Source organism: Pseudochaenichthys georgianus, chromosome 9, assembly GCF_902827115.2.
Source record: "Pseudochaenichthys georgianus chromosome 9, fPseGeo1.2, whole genome shotgun sequence".
Taxonomy (NCBI): domain Eukaryota; kingdom Metazoa; phylum Chordata; class Actinopteri; order Perciformes; family Channichthyidae; genus Pseudochaenichthys; species Pseudochaenichthys georgianus.
Window position 1 is genome coordinate 37,472,041 of NC_047511.1, and position 14,548 is coordinate 37,486,588.

Below are 14,548 nucleotides of genomic sequence, written 5' to 3' on the forward strand. Positions count from 1 at the left end.
ATAATCTGCAGCTGCTTATGGAGACAGAGCCAAACAACAATGAATAATTCATAAAGAGAGAATCAGAACAGGAACACAGATGCTTAAAAGTGCACAGATATTTGATGTGTTTGAGTATTATTCATACACTCCAGAGGAGCTGAAGGGAGACATGAAGTCAAGATTTAGACTACAGGCTGCAGACTGCGAAAGGCTTTGTAAACTAAGACCAGTGGAGGGACGTCCTGCGGTCACACTGTGTAGTCAAGTTCAGCGTTCAGCTTAGTGTATATATCATAAATAGCATCAACAGTGGCAGTGAAGTTGACGAGGAACTTTCTGATTTTTTCCAAGCATTCCTCTTCCTTGATATCCCGACCCTTGGAAAGGGCCTTCATAAAATCTGTTTTATATGGAGAACCAAAAAGAACTGCCTGGAAGAGCAAATATAAAAATGTCACATACACAACTCCGTGCATTTTGTATGCTAATGTTACACAATTAAAACAGGCAAGGTCAAACATCAGCTCTCTTAAGCATGAACGCCTCATAAAAGACTCACCTTGAAGAGCTGCTGCACAAACCAGCCATGGTATCTTTTCAGGGCTATTTCATAGGCCTTGGCAACATTGACTCGAATGAGGTTTGGGTTGCTATCATCCTTTTCACCATCCACCAGGCTCTGTAGGAAGACTTGAATAAATCGTAGACCCCTGTCGATAAAAAAGACACGCACAGTGATTGGGTGCAGACTAAAAGGTTACATGGTGGAGAGGAGGTTGTGTGGATGTTTGGGTCACCTGTAAGATGCTGTTCACATTTGTTATATCATTTTGTCATAAGGATGTATATATTGTAATTGTATCTTGCTGGCCTATACTGTCACACAACATCTCCTATATGCCTGTGGGTCAGAAAGGACATACAGTATGCTGTCATATGTTGCACATAGAGAAAAGTCCATATTCATGATTTGTCAGATTGGACTAAATAAAGTAAACCTGCCTTGATTTGACTTTGCCCAAAAGTAAATGAACACGTGCAATTCAATAATCTACAAAACCTGAAATGTAAAGTTTCTCAAACCTTTTCAGCCACAGAAGTGCCAATGTAGCTCCAGTTTTGGGCCATGCTGCGCCGTGTATTTCCTTCTCTGCCTCAAGAATCTGCTGCAGTGTCTTGAATCGCACCGGGTTGGTTTCGTAAACTGCCTTGATTTTCTATTAGGTAAAACAGAACATGTATTATTCTATAACAAATCTGAAAAATTGATAAATAAAGCCTAAACTCAGGTGACATGAAAGAATAAACATACTTACTGTGATGTTACTAGCTAAGTCCACCTTTAATGGTGCAAAGATAGCAGAACCAAGGCAGTCTGTGGAGGAATGTTTACACAGAGAGTGACTGAGAATCTTGTGAGTTAAAACGTAAACAAAAAAAAGTATTTAGCCTATATAAGAATACCAGCATTATTCTCCCTCCCATGGAGACCACCAACCTCTATCATTACAGAAGCTAAAAGGGTTACTGTAATAACTGTAATGTAGGTCTGTATGCATGGCTTTTTTGTTTCATTCGCAATCATGAACAATACTTAATATTCAAACTTTTAAATGGCACGTGCAAATAGTTTAAAGCACCACTGACATGCATATCAAGTTAAGTGGCTATAGTTCTAATTCACATAGTTACACAAGTCACATGGAAACAACATCATTTAAAAAGAAAATACACTTCCAATAATATATTGATGTTAGTAAATACTACTATACATTAAAACTGTGACACAAAACCTGACCTTTGACCTTTTAACCACACAGACTCTTTGGTGGCTCTGTCTTTAAAACTCCTGTTGCACCAGAAGAAATCTCATATCAGGCTTAATTAAAGTGGACCTATCATGCTATATTTGACAAATATATTGTAGGGCCATACCTATACAAAACATGTCTGTGAAGTTTTTTTTTCAAAATACCAAACAGATCCCTCATACTGCTCAAACCCCTGTTTTTAAGCCCTGTTAGAAAAAGGCAGATTTTGGGTCCTTAGCTTGAAAAAAAGAAAGAAGAGGAGGCGGAGCTAATGCCTGATCAGAATTCTACCGGAGATAAAGTTACATTCTGCTGTGATAAAACGCCATCCTGTTTAAACCACGTCAAGGATTATTTCTGAAATAGTATGGAGCTCAAATGCTTTTCCTCTTGCAGGTTTATCACAAGGTGAGTTCTTTTTTTATTTCCTGCTTTTTAAACACATGTGCTCTACAGTACAGGTTAGCTCTGAGTGTTAGCGAGGCTTGCTAATGTAAACAAAAATGAGATTACGTCCAAAACACGTCAGGCATTGTTTCTGATAGCAACTTTCTGTGGGTCCGCCACCAATTATTCCGGGTTGACGTCAGTTCGGATGGAATCTGTATCTGCTTGTTGTACACCCGTTTTTAAAAGATTTGGGTACGGAGGAAAATAGAGAGGGTTTTATTTTCTGACGCTGCGTGAGTTCCCCGACGCACCGGGGACACATATTTATGTATAAAAGACATCACAAAGTGCATTTTGCATGATAGGTCCCCTTTAAAGGAATACTATGTATAAAAAATACGCACAAGACATTTGGAATTATTCAAATTGTGAAACCTGTACAGATATTCAATTTCAACACCAGATGTGGTTATTTTAACTGATTTCCATGGTGTACCCGTGTAGCTTTTGTTAAGTTGTAAATCAAGCAGACCTAAAGTAAAACACTTAACACCAGGCTTACAATTGTGTTTTGCTGCCTGTAATGGGAAGTGTGCTCTGTTGCACCTGTAACACCCAGCAGTAATGTGACAGGATGCTGGAGTACACCTGTACGTCATGGCAGTGAGGTGAGAAACTAAACTACTGAATCTGGGTGGAAACATGATCAGGAGGAGTTACTCTTTAAAGGTCCCCTATTATACTGTTTTTCATCAATATATTATAGGTCTCAGATATATGCAAGACATCTCTCTGAAGTGTGTGTCTGAAACACCAAACAGATCATTGCAGCATTACCCATAATCCCCTCTGTTTCAGCCCTGCTTCAAAAGTGCTGATTCTCTGTCTGTTACTTTGGATGAAAACAAGGAGCCCCTCCCCACGCCCCTCTGAGAGATATTTGGTTAAAAAGAACACAATGGTGCTCTAGGAGGAGATTCAGGTGATAAGGTGGGGGGGGGGGGGTTACCTGGTTGGTGATTGGCTAATGGTTACACAAGCCAACACATCGTTATGACATCATAAAGTGGCCAAAATCTGATCAGCTCATTTTCAGACAGGTTTTTATATAAATGGATCAGGACAAAAAGAGAAACTTTCAGAATCTCTTTACACAGAGGGGACACATGTTGATGTATAACATACATGAAGAAGAGAGGACACATGTTGATGTAGAAGAGACATGAAGAAGAGGATTTTGCATAATAGGTGACCTTTAAGTGAAATACTGGGGAAATATTCAAATTTTTAAAGCACTCATGTGGCCTACAATAGCTCCACAGTACTGGATTAGGCTTTCATAGTCTGCCGTTTCAACAGACACATCATTACAGTGTTATCATTAGATGTCCTTTAATTAGGCTACAGGAGTATTTGGTGACAGGATGGTGAACAATGACATAGAGTCCCGACCCCACGCGGCTCCTGGACAACCCGCTGACACAACAGACAGCTTTTATCTCCTGAGCTAGTTAGTCGAAACTACTCGTGAAAAAGTCTGCTCTTTTGTGCCGATGCTATCCACAACACTGAACATATCTTGTTTCTTGGATGTCCTTAACTTGTAAGGCTCTCTCAATATGTTCCACTCTCTTTTTGTTACATAGACACAGTGCATCTTAAAAAAACGTACAATTAAACATCAGTAAAATGTAATTAGAAAAAATAGAATTTAAATAAATATGTTTCTGTTAACAAACACCATTCAGTTCTCCACTTGTTATAGATCCTGCATTGCAACACAGGTAGCTTGACAGACCCATGCAAGTAGTTTACTAAGGTCAATAAGAATCATAAAAACATGAATTGTCCAGCATTTAAAACAGGTGCAAAACTAACAGGGGATCCACTGTCCATGCAGCCTCAAATAAGAGGTCTAATTAGGCAGACTAATTTAAAACACCTGTGTGAATGAACTATGCCAGTGTGCAGGACTTTAATGGCTTGTCGGAAAGTTGGCTGAGCAATTTATAGGTCAGGAAAAAACAATGGCGACAAGGAGGAAAGAGTTTAATATGGACATCAGACTTGGTTCCTCTCTAGGGTTTCACATGGCAAATTCAATAGAATACCGTTGGCATATTAATACAGAATGAAGCAGCACAAAGATGCTCCGGTGCACCATGCCGCCGGTGAATGGGCGAGGGGAACTCAACACCGTACTAATCCATTTTCACAACTCAAAATCCAGGCCAGTGGGTTAAATTATGCATGATAAAGGATTGTGGACAGCTTGATGGTGAGAAATACGATACTAAAAAAAGATTATCATTTGGAAACAGCAAGATCGTTTTATTGGGTTTGATGGAAGTGTTGTGACAGATTGCCCTCACAACAATTGATGGGTTTATTAATCAATGTTGAACAAATCCCACATGAATGATGCATGACGTCTGATAACAAGTTCATTGTAGGGACTTCTGTCGGATAAAATCCTGCATTTGTGTGCATGTTTAGACAAGTTAACAACATTCAGCTCAAATCATACAGCACTATGAATCTACATGATTGAAATATGCTTAGAACACTTAGACTGTGTCACCAATCTACAACTGCAATGCTAAGTCGGTAGATGGAACAATAATCAATTAATAGTTTATTATTTTCAAAATAGATCAATCATTTATGGATTTCTTCCAACCAAAAAAGGCCAAAATGTGGAGATTTACTGCTTTCTTTTTTAAAATCATATTTAACTTAATAAATGTGGGTTTTGGATTGTCAAAAAAAGATAATTAAAGACATTGCCTTGGACATTTCTCTATTTCCTGACCTCTTATAGACCAAATGATTCAATGAAAAAAACCTAGAAATTGATTTGCAGATTACCATAATGAAAATAAGCATTCGTTGCAACCCTACATCAATCTTTCCTAAACTGTACAATCACTAAATAACTCTAACAACTCAATCATTAGTGTATTAAATGCCTCTACTCGCTGCACCCAACAGTATATCCTGTACAGTTGTGCGTATATGGCCTCTAACTGTGTCACAAATTTCACTTACCGAAGAATGGTGGAAGGTATGACACAGCCTCCAGAAACGGTCTTGTTTCCACCTGTCTGTCAACAGGCATCTGTCTGAACTGGTGCTCCATTAGCAGAGCCATCTCTTCAGTCTGGACACAATCTAACCTCTGAAATGATGATATATAGCAACAGGCTGTCAACCCTCCCTCCCCTGCGGAGCAAAACAGTGACACCAGAAGAAGCTGTGTGCCATACCCCCAGCCTGACACACACACACACACACACACACACACACACACACACACACACACACACACACACACACACACACACACACACACACACACACACACACACACACACACACACACACACACACACACACACACACACACACACACACACACACACACACACACACACACACACACACACACACACACACACACACACACACACACACACACACACACACACACACACTGAACCCAGGTTGTGTCTTATACAGGCTCCTCCAGTGGTCAACTTGCTAACTGGGTCATCGCTCCGTGTCTAGCGTTTAGTGCACAATAAAGTCAAATGATGTGTTTGATCAGCTGACCCAACACTATTCTTCCTCTGCTTTTAATCGCATGTGGTGCTTTACTGCCAACGAATGGGGCTTTGTGGAATATCTTAAAGTATCTGCATTTGCCATTTCGTTACACTCGTTACATTAATTCAGTATATCTACGGAACAATAATTATTGAACAACACAGAAGCTTAAAAGGTAACAGTAGAAACTGTAGTGCAAGTCAGTGCATGGCCTTTTCTTGTTTTATTTGTATCATATGCAATTTGACTATAAAAACAGTTGCTTTCACACAATTCAGACAATTACAAAATTATAACGTTTTATTTTTAAATAATAAGACACAAAATATTGTATTTTATAATAACAATAATAATAACAATACCAAAACAGCGGTTTAATGCAATATTCGTGATTGTTCTAGATCATAGTAGAAATACATAAATAAACAGAACTATACACTTTGTATGAATTATTATATTTAATAAACAATATTGCCACATATATTTTTTACGAATGTGCGTTTCGCAATTTGCTCCAGTAGACAATTTTGAACTTTACTACACCCCGTAGCGTGAGTAACCAGAAAGTGTGACGCGGTAACTAAGGAAAACTGGCGGATCCATGGTTTGAATAAGGATTTGTCTACAAAATACAAAGCCTGGACTGGTTTTAACAAACATCAATAGAAAGCAATTCAGTGTGCTACCGGAAGGGTGAGTAGGTATTAGTTATCGAGCTGAAATGGTCATAAGTGCGCATTTGTTGCTTGGTAGTGAGAGCTTTTAGATTGGCCAGGACAAACTGACGTTAGCTCACTAGTAAACAATACATCACCCAAAGTTAATGTAAGCGAGGATACCTTTAAAGTGATTTCTTCTTATGTTGTGTGTTCATTATGATTCAGGTCTATGGCGTTGCCGAGGCTGGCCGGTCAGATGGCCCGGCAGCGGGAGCAGGAGGCCCGGCAGCGGCAGCAGTGGGAGCTGCACGCCCGGTACTACAGAGAGCAGGGGGTCCGCAGCCAGAAGCAGGAGGCCTGGAGCTCCAGAAACTCCTACCAGCAGAGGTGGGTCACTTCCTGCACCACAGCTGGATCTATAAACAAATCTTCTACTTGAGTAAAAGTAGAAGTACTAGAGTGTAGGATTACTCTCTTAAGTCTTATTTAAGTGTTGATTATTATTTGTGTCAATAATCCAAATCTGCAAAGTAAGTATAGATATTAAATTGACCTCTGATTTGTAGGGGGGTAGAAGTACAAAGTAGCACAACTTTTAAAAAGTACAAGTAACCCAAAAGTGTAGTACTAAGTACATTTACTCAAGTACAATACTTGTTTTACTATCGTACAGTAAATGTACATAGTTACTTCACATCACTCTTGGATCCACATCAGTTAACAAGTAATGCTCACTCTCATCATTTAATTAAAGACATCGCTTGTAATTTTAAAGGGGACCTATCATGCAAAATGCACTTTTGTACGTCTTTTATACATGAATATGTGTCCCCGGTGTGTCAGGGAACTCACCAAGTGTCAGAAAACACAACCCTCTCTTTTCCTCCATACCCAAATCTCTAAAAACGGGGCTGCAACGGAGCTGATTATTATTTGAATGTGTCTGATGTCAGAAAAGGGGTGCTCCGCCTATGTGGGCAACTCTCCACCTATCAGGGGAATGGGAGACCGCTCGAAAGCGCTGGAGACCCTGTAGTACATATGCCAGGCGTGTAGGTGGCGCTGTAGTCTGCCACAAAAGCAGAATCAGCCCTTGCAAAAACAGGGCTGGAAAAGAGCAAATAGAGAGGCGAAGTCCCTCCCTTTCCGGGGGAGCTTCATGGGACCTTATTTCGGAAAAAGTATGTATTGAAGTCAATGGAGAGAGAAAGATTATCTTTCGATCCCGTTTGAATTGTGCCACGAATTACACATATGATGTTTGTCAATTTAAAAGATGATTTTGCCAGTCAAAAAAATCAAAATGTGTCGTAAAACTGTGAAGTAACACTTTTTTTGTGTAACCGCTCAATGAACTGCATCTCCCATCTCGCACCACACGCCAAGACGGCCGTCACGTTGGCACATTTCACCTCTTTCTTTCAGTATGAGGCGGAAAGTATTAAAAGAGGTGAAAATCACTACAAGTCTGGGCACGTTGAGAGCTGTACATTGAAGGAGTTGGGACTACTTTTCTCCGCGCCGTTCTTAATGAGCTTGCTTTAAAAGAAGGAACACTCAAAACAACCAGGACGAGGGTTAAACAAAAATCTGTTTTAATCATAAACGGTAATAATGCAATACCATATAATACATTACCATACAAATCCATATAATATGCGTAATGTCAGGAGTATGCCTACTCCTGGCCTTGTTCACGGGCTGCCCTGACCTCCCGGTCCGAGCCGCGCGTGAAGAGAGGACGAAGCAACAAGTTGCACGTCCCAAAACCAACAGAAAGGGGTGGAGTTTCATTTGGGAGATACCAAAACGCTATCTCACAGGGAATTAGCGCGGGCAGCTATGAAAGCCACAGGTGTTGGGAAGGCCTGCAGGATGCACATCATTAAAATCAGGGGAAATGTCCCTCCCAATTTGCAAAGCCTATCGATGGTTTAACCCAGAAAAACATTCTCAGGGATAATCTTTACACTCAAAACAGAAATCACCATTAATTCTGCATCTTCCTTCTTCACAAATAGCTTAAAACACTCTTTTGATAAACAGGTAAAAAGTCAAACAAAAAGACTATTGCGCTAATCTACTTTTAAGAAAAAGGGAACATTGTTTCAGGAATCTATAAAAAACCTCTCTATATGGTAGAGGAAAAATGTACTTTTTGTTCCTTCAACTATTAACACACAGGAATGTATAAACCCACACATATACTATTCAAGATATGTAGACTTCCCTGAAACATGAAAATGCTTGAGATCTTAAACAGAATATACTCTTCCCCCACCAAGCACCCTGTCCTGCATACCTTCACCTCCCCCACATAGCAATAAAACCCAGTTTACTCTTAACAGCCCTTTGTCTATCGCCATTTTAGTCCTCACATTTATGAAAGGATAAAACAGAGAAATCACTATAAAACACAAACACAGGTATTGTTTGAACAGTATTCACTTAACTGCTACTATTGATAATTACCAGAGAAACTCAAAGGGACCTCTTTTAATATCTGGAAATTGCAACAAGACTTTCTGCCATTTTAAATGTAACACCCTTCTTCGGTACAATATCTCACATCAATTTCCACAATATACATACAAGGGGAGTTAGTCGGTTCCGCAAGAGCCAGCATGCGGGACCGGGATTCTGGGATGTGTAGTCTTTCTAGTTGCGTATTTTTCATAGTCTTATATTTCAACAGTTTTACGACAAACTGACTTTTTTGACGTGGAAATTAATTTTTAAATTGACAAACATCATATGTGTAATTCATGGCACAATTCAAACGGGATCGAAAGATAATCTTTCTTTCCTCATTGACTTCAATACATAATGTTTCCGAAATAAGGTCCCATGGGTCGGAAGTAGAAGGGCGGGACTTCGCCTCTCTATAGAGCGAAATGAGGCATGGCTAAAATGCATGATCTGTTTGGTATCTTGAAGAAAAAACTTCACAGACATGTTTTATATAGGTATGACCCTACAATATATGTTTCAAATATAGCATGATAGGTCCACTTGATTTCAGGTCTCTTCCTTGTAACAATAAAATACTGTTATTTCATTCTAATTTTCCTTAAGTAGATTTAGCCAAGTACGAACTTCACCTGTGATTCCATGTTAATGTTCATTATTAAAAGGATTGCAAGCTATTTGACCTGTTTTACACCATTTCTCTTTCCCTGTCCTCACTTAGATGGCTCTGTAAGTAAATAACCTTTGTAAAATATAGGTGTTTTTATGATACCAATATATCAAAAGAGACAGTATTCTACAAACTATTGCTCCCAGTGAACTTTTACTTATTTGGGAAACACATTAGCTGTTAGTTTGGCACAACACAAATCAGTTTGTCTATATTTTTCTATGAGAGATACCTAATGTGTTTCATCTACAAATGTCTAAATACATTTAACAATATTTGAGAGCAATAGTATGGAAGTCAATACTTCTTTTTCAGTGTTTTGTTTTTTAACCTTTTTTTGACCTGCAGTCCATGTTTTCGTCTCAACAACTAAATATCAATGTGTTTACCCTTACATCTATGTACCCTGTGCTGTGATATATAATGTGTGTACAACATGTGTGAACATAAAGGGCGTAAATAAATGTGGTATTATCTCTTCGAGTACGACCCAGAAACCCTTGTGTTTTCCACAGGAAAATGACAGAAAGAGAAGCCAGTGAAAAACAACTTATTTCTTTCTTCCTCTGTTTTGTCAGTATGTCAGCATACCATAGACAAAGGTTAAAAGAGGAAAAGATGGCCTGCCTGGAGCAGCGCAGGAACCGACTGAGGACCATGCTTCAAGAGGAGCGAGAGCGTCTGGAGGCGGAGCTCCGAGGTGTCGTTCCTGACAGGAGCTCAGCGGCAGGTCAGCTGGTGCAAAAGACTGAGGAACTCCGTACAGCAAGAGAGGAAAGGAGAAAAAAGGTAGTTGCATTTAAACAAAACTTATTTGTCAGTGCTGATCATGGTAGTACTCTGCCATACGTGTATAAATCCTGTTCTTTCCTTTCTGTTGTATCCCTAGCTTGCACAAGAGCTGCTAAGGGAGCACTGGAAGACAAACAACACAGAGTTGCGAGAGGTAGCTAAGTTTAAGTCTCACTGTGGATGAAGTGATAAATGGCCTCAGGACTCTAGTAACCGTTCTGTGCGTCGGAAGAGCTCTGCGAGAGGAGAAAACAGACACTTTTTGTCTGGATGTTCACTTGATCTGGAAACGAATAGGCCTTGTGATGCAGATATTCCATGACTTTCTGTTAACCCGAGTCCAGTGAAGACTCCAGGGAATAAAATGTTCTGGTATCCCTTCCGCTAAGTGTCAAGTTAATCAGTATCCCTGTCTCGTGTATGTCCTTACCTTTAATCTGTCCACAGGTCGAGTCAGCATTACATAAAGATCATGTTGTCGGCCAATGGCAGGAGCAGATAACTGAGAGGAAACAGGTGAGACATTTATCACAATAATGTTTTTATAACTGTCTCTGTAAAATAACTGTAAGTCCTTGTTGGACATACAGTAATCTCCAAATCACCTACAGGTCAAAAACACTTATTCGTGATAACTGAATTTTACCTAGACCAAATTGTGTAAAAATGGCTGTTTACCACTTCTAAGCATCCCCTCCCTTAAGTCAGTGATGACACATCGGACCCACAAGGCGTTAAACGCTGCCGTTATCCTTTTACGTGACTAATTATTTATGTTACAAATCAATATTTAATTAAACTGGGCTCATCTGTGAACACAGTATCACGTCTGAAATCTACTTATATTGATCCCCTGAGAATGGTAGATACTTAAGAAAGTGTAAACACCTACTGTAAGTGACCCATCTCTTCAAACACGTAGGAAGAAGTGGCCGAGAAGAAGGAGAAAAAACGCTTTGAAAATGAGTACGAGAGGACCAGAAAAGAGGCTCTGGAGAGGATGAAGCAAGCCGAGGAGAAAAGGAACGCGGAGGAGCGGAAGAGGGCAGAGGAACTTCGCAAACAAATGGAAGAACTGAAGCTGAGGGAAGAGGAGGTAATCAGAACTTGGGCAACGTGTTTCTGCCGGGTAAACATTGCAGATGTGAAAGCTAAACTTGTTTTTTCTGTAAGGCAACTCGCCTGAAGAAGGAGCAAGCGGCTCTGCTGGTCAAACAATGGGAGCTGGAGAAGGCCGAGGGGGAAAGGAAGACGGTTGAGCAAAAGAGAAAGAAGTGTGAGATGGGGTAAGGGGATCTCTTCCTGCTGCTAACGAGTCACACGTTATATGATGCCTTATTCTGGTGAGGCATGGGGTTCATTGGATGTGTGTTCCGCCAGGCAATTCTTGATCCGTCAGTATCGTGCTCAGCTCAAGAGGAGAGCCCAGCAAGTGCAGGAGGAACTGGTTGGTCAACTCCACCCTCTTTTGATACAATATAGTTCTCCATAATCCAACTTGCCCTGGTGTTCACACCTTCTTCAAATCCCCCTGTGCCCACCAGGAGGCCGACCGTAAGATCCTGGCAGCCTTGCTGGAAGGACAGCAGGAGGACACGAGGACAGAGACCACGCGGAGGGAAAGGGCCATCGCTGATGCTGCCTGGATGAAACACGTGATTGAAGAGCAGCTTGAGTTGGAGCGGGAGAGGGAGGCTGAGTTTGACATCCTACGCAGGTGAGCACCAGGATTCAATAAGCTCTGACTCTGCAGGAAAGGACTTCTCCTCCAACACCAACCTATGTATCTCGTCCATTTTAGAGAAGAGGCTCAGCGTATGTGGGAGAAGCGAGAAGCACAGTGGGAGAAGGAGAGGAAAGCCAGAGAACGACTCATGCTAGAGGTGAATTGTTTTTTAAATGAATCCTTATTTTAATGCTTTTCAAATGGTATGACTGCTAAACTTTCCTTCCTGTTCTTTTTCTTGTAAAGGTACTTGCTGGGAGACAGCAGCAGCTTGAGCTTAAGTTGCAGAAGAACAGAGAAGCCCAGGAGGAGTCCCTAAAGAGACGAGAACAGCTGATCCAGGATCTGGAGCTGGAGAAGGAGACCAGGCAGCAGGAGAAGGAGCAGGAGGAGGGGCATAAGACGGCACGGATGGAAGAGATAAATGCTCAGGTGGGCACAGTGGTTTGGGATTTCATAGCACTGGTTTTTCAACATGAAGAAAAAATCAAAAATAAATATATATTACCATTCAACCAGCCAACAACACAGGATTGGATGTGGGTTTTTTTTTATCATAAAAACAGATATGAAGTTGTTTCTGTGTTTATACTCTAGGTGGAGCAGCGGCACCAACAGCAGTGGGAGGAGCGGTGCAGATTGGAGGAGGAAGAGGAGGAGGACAAGGAGGCTCTTCAAATCCAGGAGGAGGAGCTGAGGCTAGAGATACAGAGGATGGCCGATAAAGGGTACCAGGAAAAGGTAAAAGATAAAGCCTTTTTTATTTTTGTATTGTCATCATACAAAAAGTACAATGAGATTCAGAGTGCAACCCTGTCCCAGTGTGCAACAACTAGACATACATAACATTAAAAACACGGCAGTAGGACAGACAAAATAAGCAATCATACGGGGGGATAAATAGTTACAAATGTTGATATAAAAATAGTTTATAATTTGTATAATTTTTGTATTTGACGGCCCAGGGGTAGAAACTGTTTTCTCGTCTGTTTGTCCGTGACTGCTGTATCTCCTCCCAGAAGGCAGGAGAAAAGATGAAAGTCCTGCTGAATGTTCCTATTTCAAGTTTCAAAATGCTGTTAATATTCAAATATGCTTGTGCCTTTCAGACTCGAAGCAGACCTCGATCAGCGTGGACATGAGCCACCGACAAGACTGAAGTCAAACAAATATTGTGATGATGTATATTTTTCTTTCTTCAAGTGTGTCTTGAAACAATGCTCCCGTGACTATATGTGAATCTAAATAGTTAGCGGGCACTGTAATGGTTCCTTCTGTTCCTAATGGCCATGAGGAGATGTGATGGGGGACACAATCCAGTCCTTATTCAATTTAAGCATTTCAAACTTTATCCAATCAGTAAGGATTGTTTCTTTTTGTGCTTATTATCTTTTCGCTCCATTCAGTGGTGGTGATTTATTCCTTGTGTCACTAACCCTGAAGCTTAAAATGATCTTTGGTTTACTTTAACATGCCTTTTTTCTTCAGATCAAGGACTGTGAATGTTGTCATCCCACCCTGTACATTGAAATCTAAGGAGGATGAACTGTTAAGCAAATCAATAGCTCTTGTTTTGAGACATTGTGAAAATGTGATCCTTTAATGCCTATTTATAGAATGAAGCATTTGTGTAAGTTATGAGGTCAAATATTGTGCCATCTTGATGTTAATTATTTAATTCGTGTTGTTTGTATATGTAGAACATTATTGAGTTTTTGCACTTTTAGAGCTGTATTTTTTCTATCCTGAACTTGTAGATTTTTTATAATAAACATTTTGCCACCAAATAATGTAAGCACTCTGAATGAAGGCGATGCATACATGAAACACACATTTGATATATTTATAAATTAAGTTTATTTAGAAAATAATTATTTTTCCCAAGTGCAACTTAACAGCTGCATCACATCATCCCTGCACTCTGGTGAGGTACAGAGAGAGACATTACTTGGTCAGATTTCCAAACCACGATGAACTCTGAAACACTTTGAGGATGAATGTGAGGTTGCACAATTATACAGGAGACGTCTAGACTTCTATCCCATATGACGCACATTAAATACAAAACAAGCAGCATGGTAACAGAGCACCAAACACATGGACATACATACAGTATTAGCTCTAAATATATTGTCACATCACCAACACTGCAATGGCACACAAGATCGCACAATACAGTGCAGCGTGAAGACACCGGATAGTTTGAACAAAATACATCAACATCAGCGTGCTGGTGAAGCATACAGCTTAGCCCCTGAACAAGCGCTTTTTCTGCATTTACTGATTAGACAAATGGGCACGGATAAATGTAAGTGCACTGCAGACTGGATTTTTCTTGGAAAGGGCACAAACAACATAAAAAGCTTTTTCATTGCAACACACAAGAGCATTGCAGAGCCCCAACGTGTGCTTTAATGAAGTTTCCAACGTGTAATGGTCCATT

At 40.3% G+C, this 14,548-nt stretch overlaps 2 protein-coding genes across 3 annotated transcripts; one reads left to right on the forward strand and one right to left on the reverse strand.

Annotated features, from left to right (window-relative positions):
• Positions 1 to 230: 230 nt before the first annotated feature.
• gltpa (glycolipid transfer protein a) lies at positions 231 to 5,334 on the reverse strand. Its single transcript, XM_034090258.1, has 5 exons — positions 5,232 to 5,334; positions 1,299 to 1,357; positions 1,066 to 1,199; positions 542 to 692; positions 231 to 413 (listed from the first exon to the last, which is right to left on the reverse strand). The coding sequence occupies exons 1-5, from the start codon at positions 5,332 to 5,334 to the stop codon at positions 231 to 233; spliced, it is 630 nt and encodes a 209-aa protein (XP_033946149.1).
• Positions 2,126 to 14,509, forward strand: tchp (trichoplein, keratin filament binding). Of its 2 annotated transcripts, none has more exons than XM_071204406.1 (13): positions 2,126 to 2,201; positions 6,674 to 6,835; positions 10,166 to 10,376; positions 10,477 to 10,533; positions 10,827 to 10,895; positions 11,302 to 11,475; positions 11,553 to 11,665; positions 11,760 to 11,826; positions 11,924 to 12,096; positions 12,181 to 12,262; positions 12,352 to 12,537; positions 12,703 to 12,846; positions 13,215 to 14,509. In XM_071204406.1, the coding sequence occupies exons 1-13, from the start codon at positions 2,161 to 2,163 to the stop codon at positions 13,245 to 13,247; spliced, it is 1,512 nt and encodes a 503-aa protein (XP_071060507.1). In that variant the 5' UTR covers positions 2,126 to 2,160; the 3' UTR covers positions 13,248 to 14,509. The 2 variants fall into 2 exon arrangements, with proteins under 2 accessions (XP_071060507.1, XP_033947804.1); XM_034091913.1 differs by lacking the exon at positions 2,126 to 2,201 and adding an exon at positions 6,358 to 6,482.
• Positions 14,510 to 14,548: the final 39 nt, after the last annotated feature.

Bases quoted from the DNA above. Each gene is read 5' to 3' on its own strand.
- tchp (XM_071204406.1), top strand. From the start codon at position 2,161: ATGGAGCTCAAATGCTTTTCCTCTTGCAGGTTTATCACAAG. The intron at 11,476-11,552 runs GTAATCAGAACT...TTTTTCTGTAAG, and splicing joins TGAAGCTGAGGGAAGAGGAG to GCAACTCGCCTGAAGAAGGA. The intron at 11,666-11,759 runs GTAAGGGGATCT...GTGTTCCGCCAG, and splicing joins AGAAAGAAGTGTGAGATGGG to GCAATTCTTGATCCGTCAGT.
- gltpa (XM_034090258.1), bottom strand. From the start codon at position 5,334: ATGGCTCTGCTAATGGAGCACCAGTTCAGACAGATGCCTGTTGACAGA. The intron at 1,200-1,298 runs GTAAGTATGTTT...TTTACCTAATAG, and splicing joins ACTTAGCTAGTAACATCACA to AAAATCAAGGCAGTTTACGA. The intron at 693-1,065 runs GTTTGAGAAACT...TTTTATCGACAG, and splicing joins GCACTTCTGTGGCTGAAAAG to GGGTCTACGATTTATTCAAG.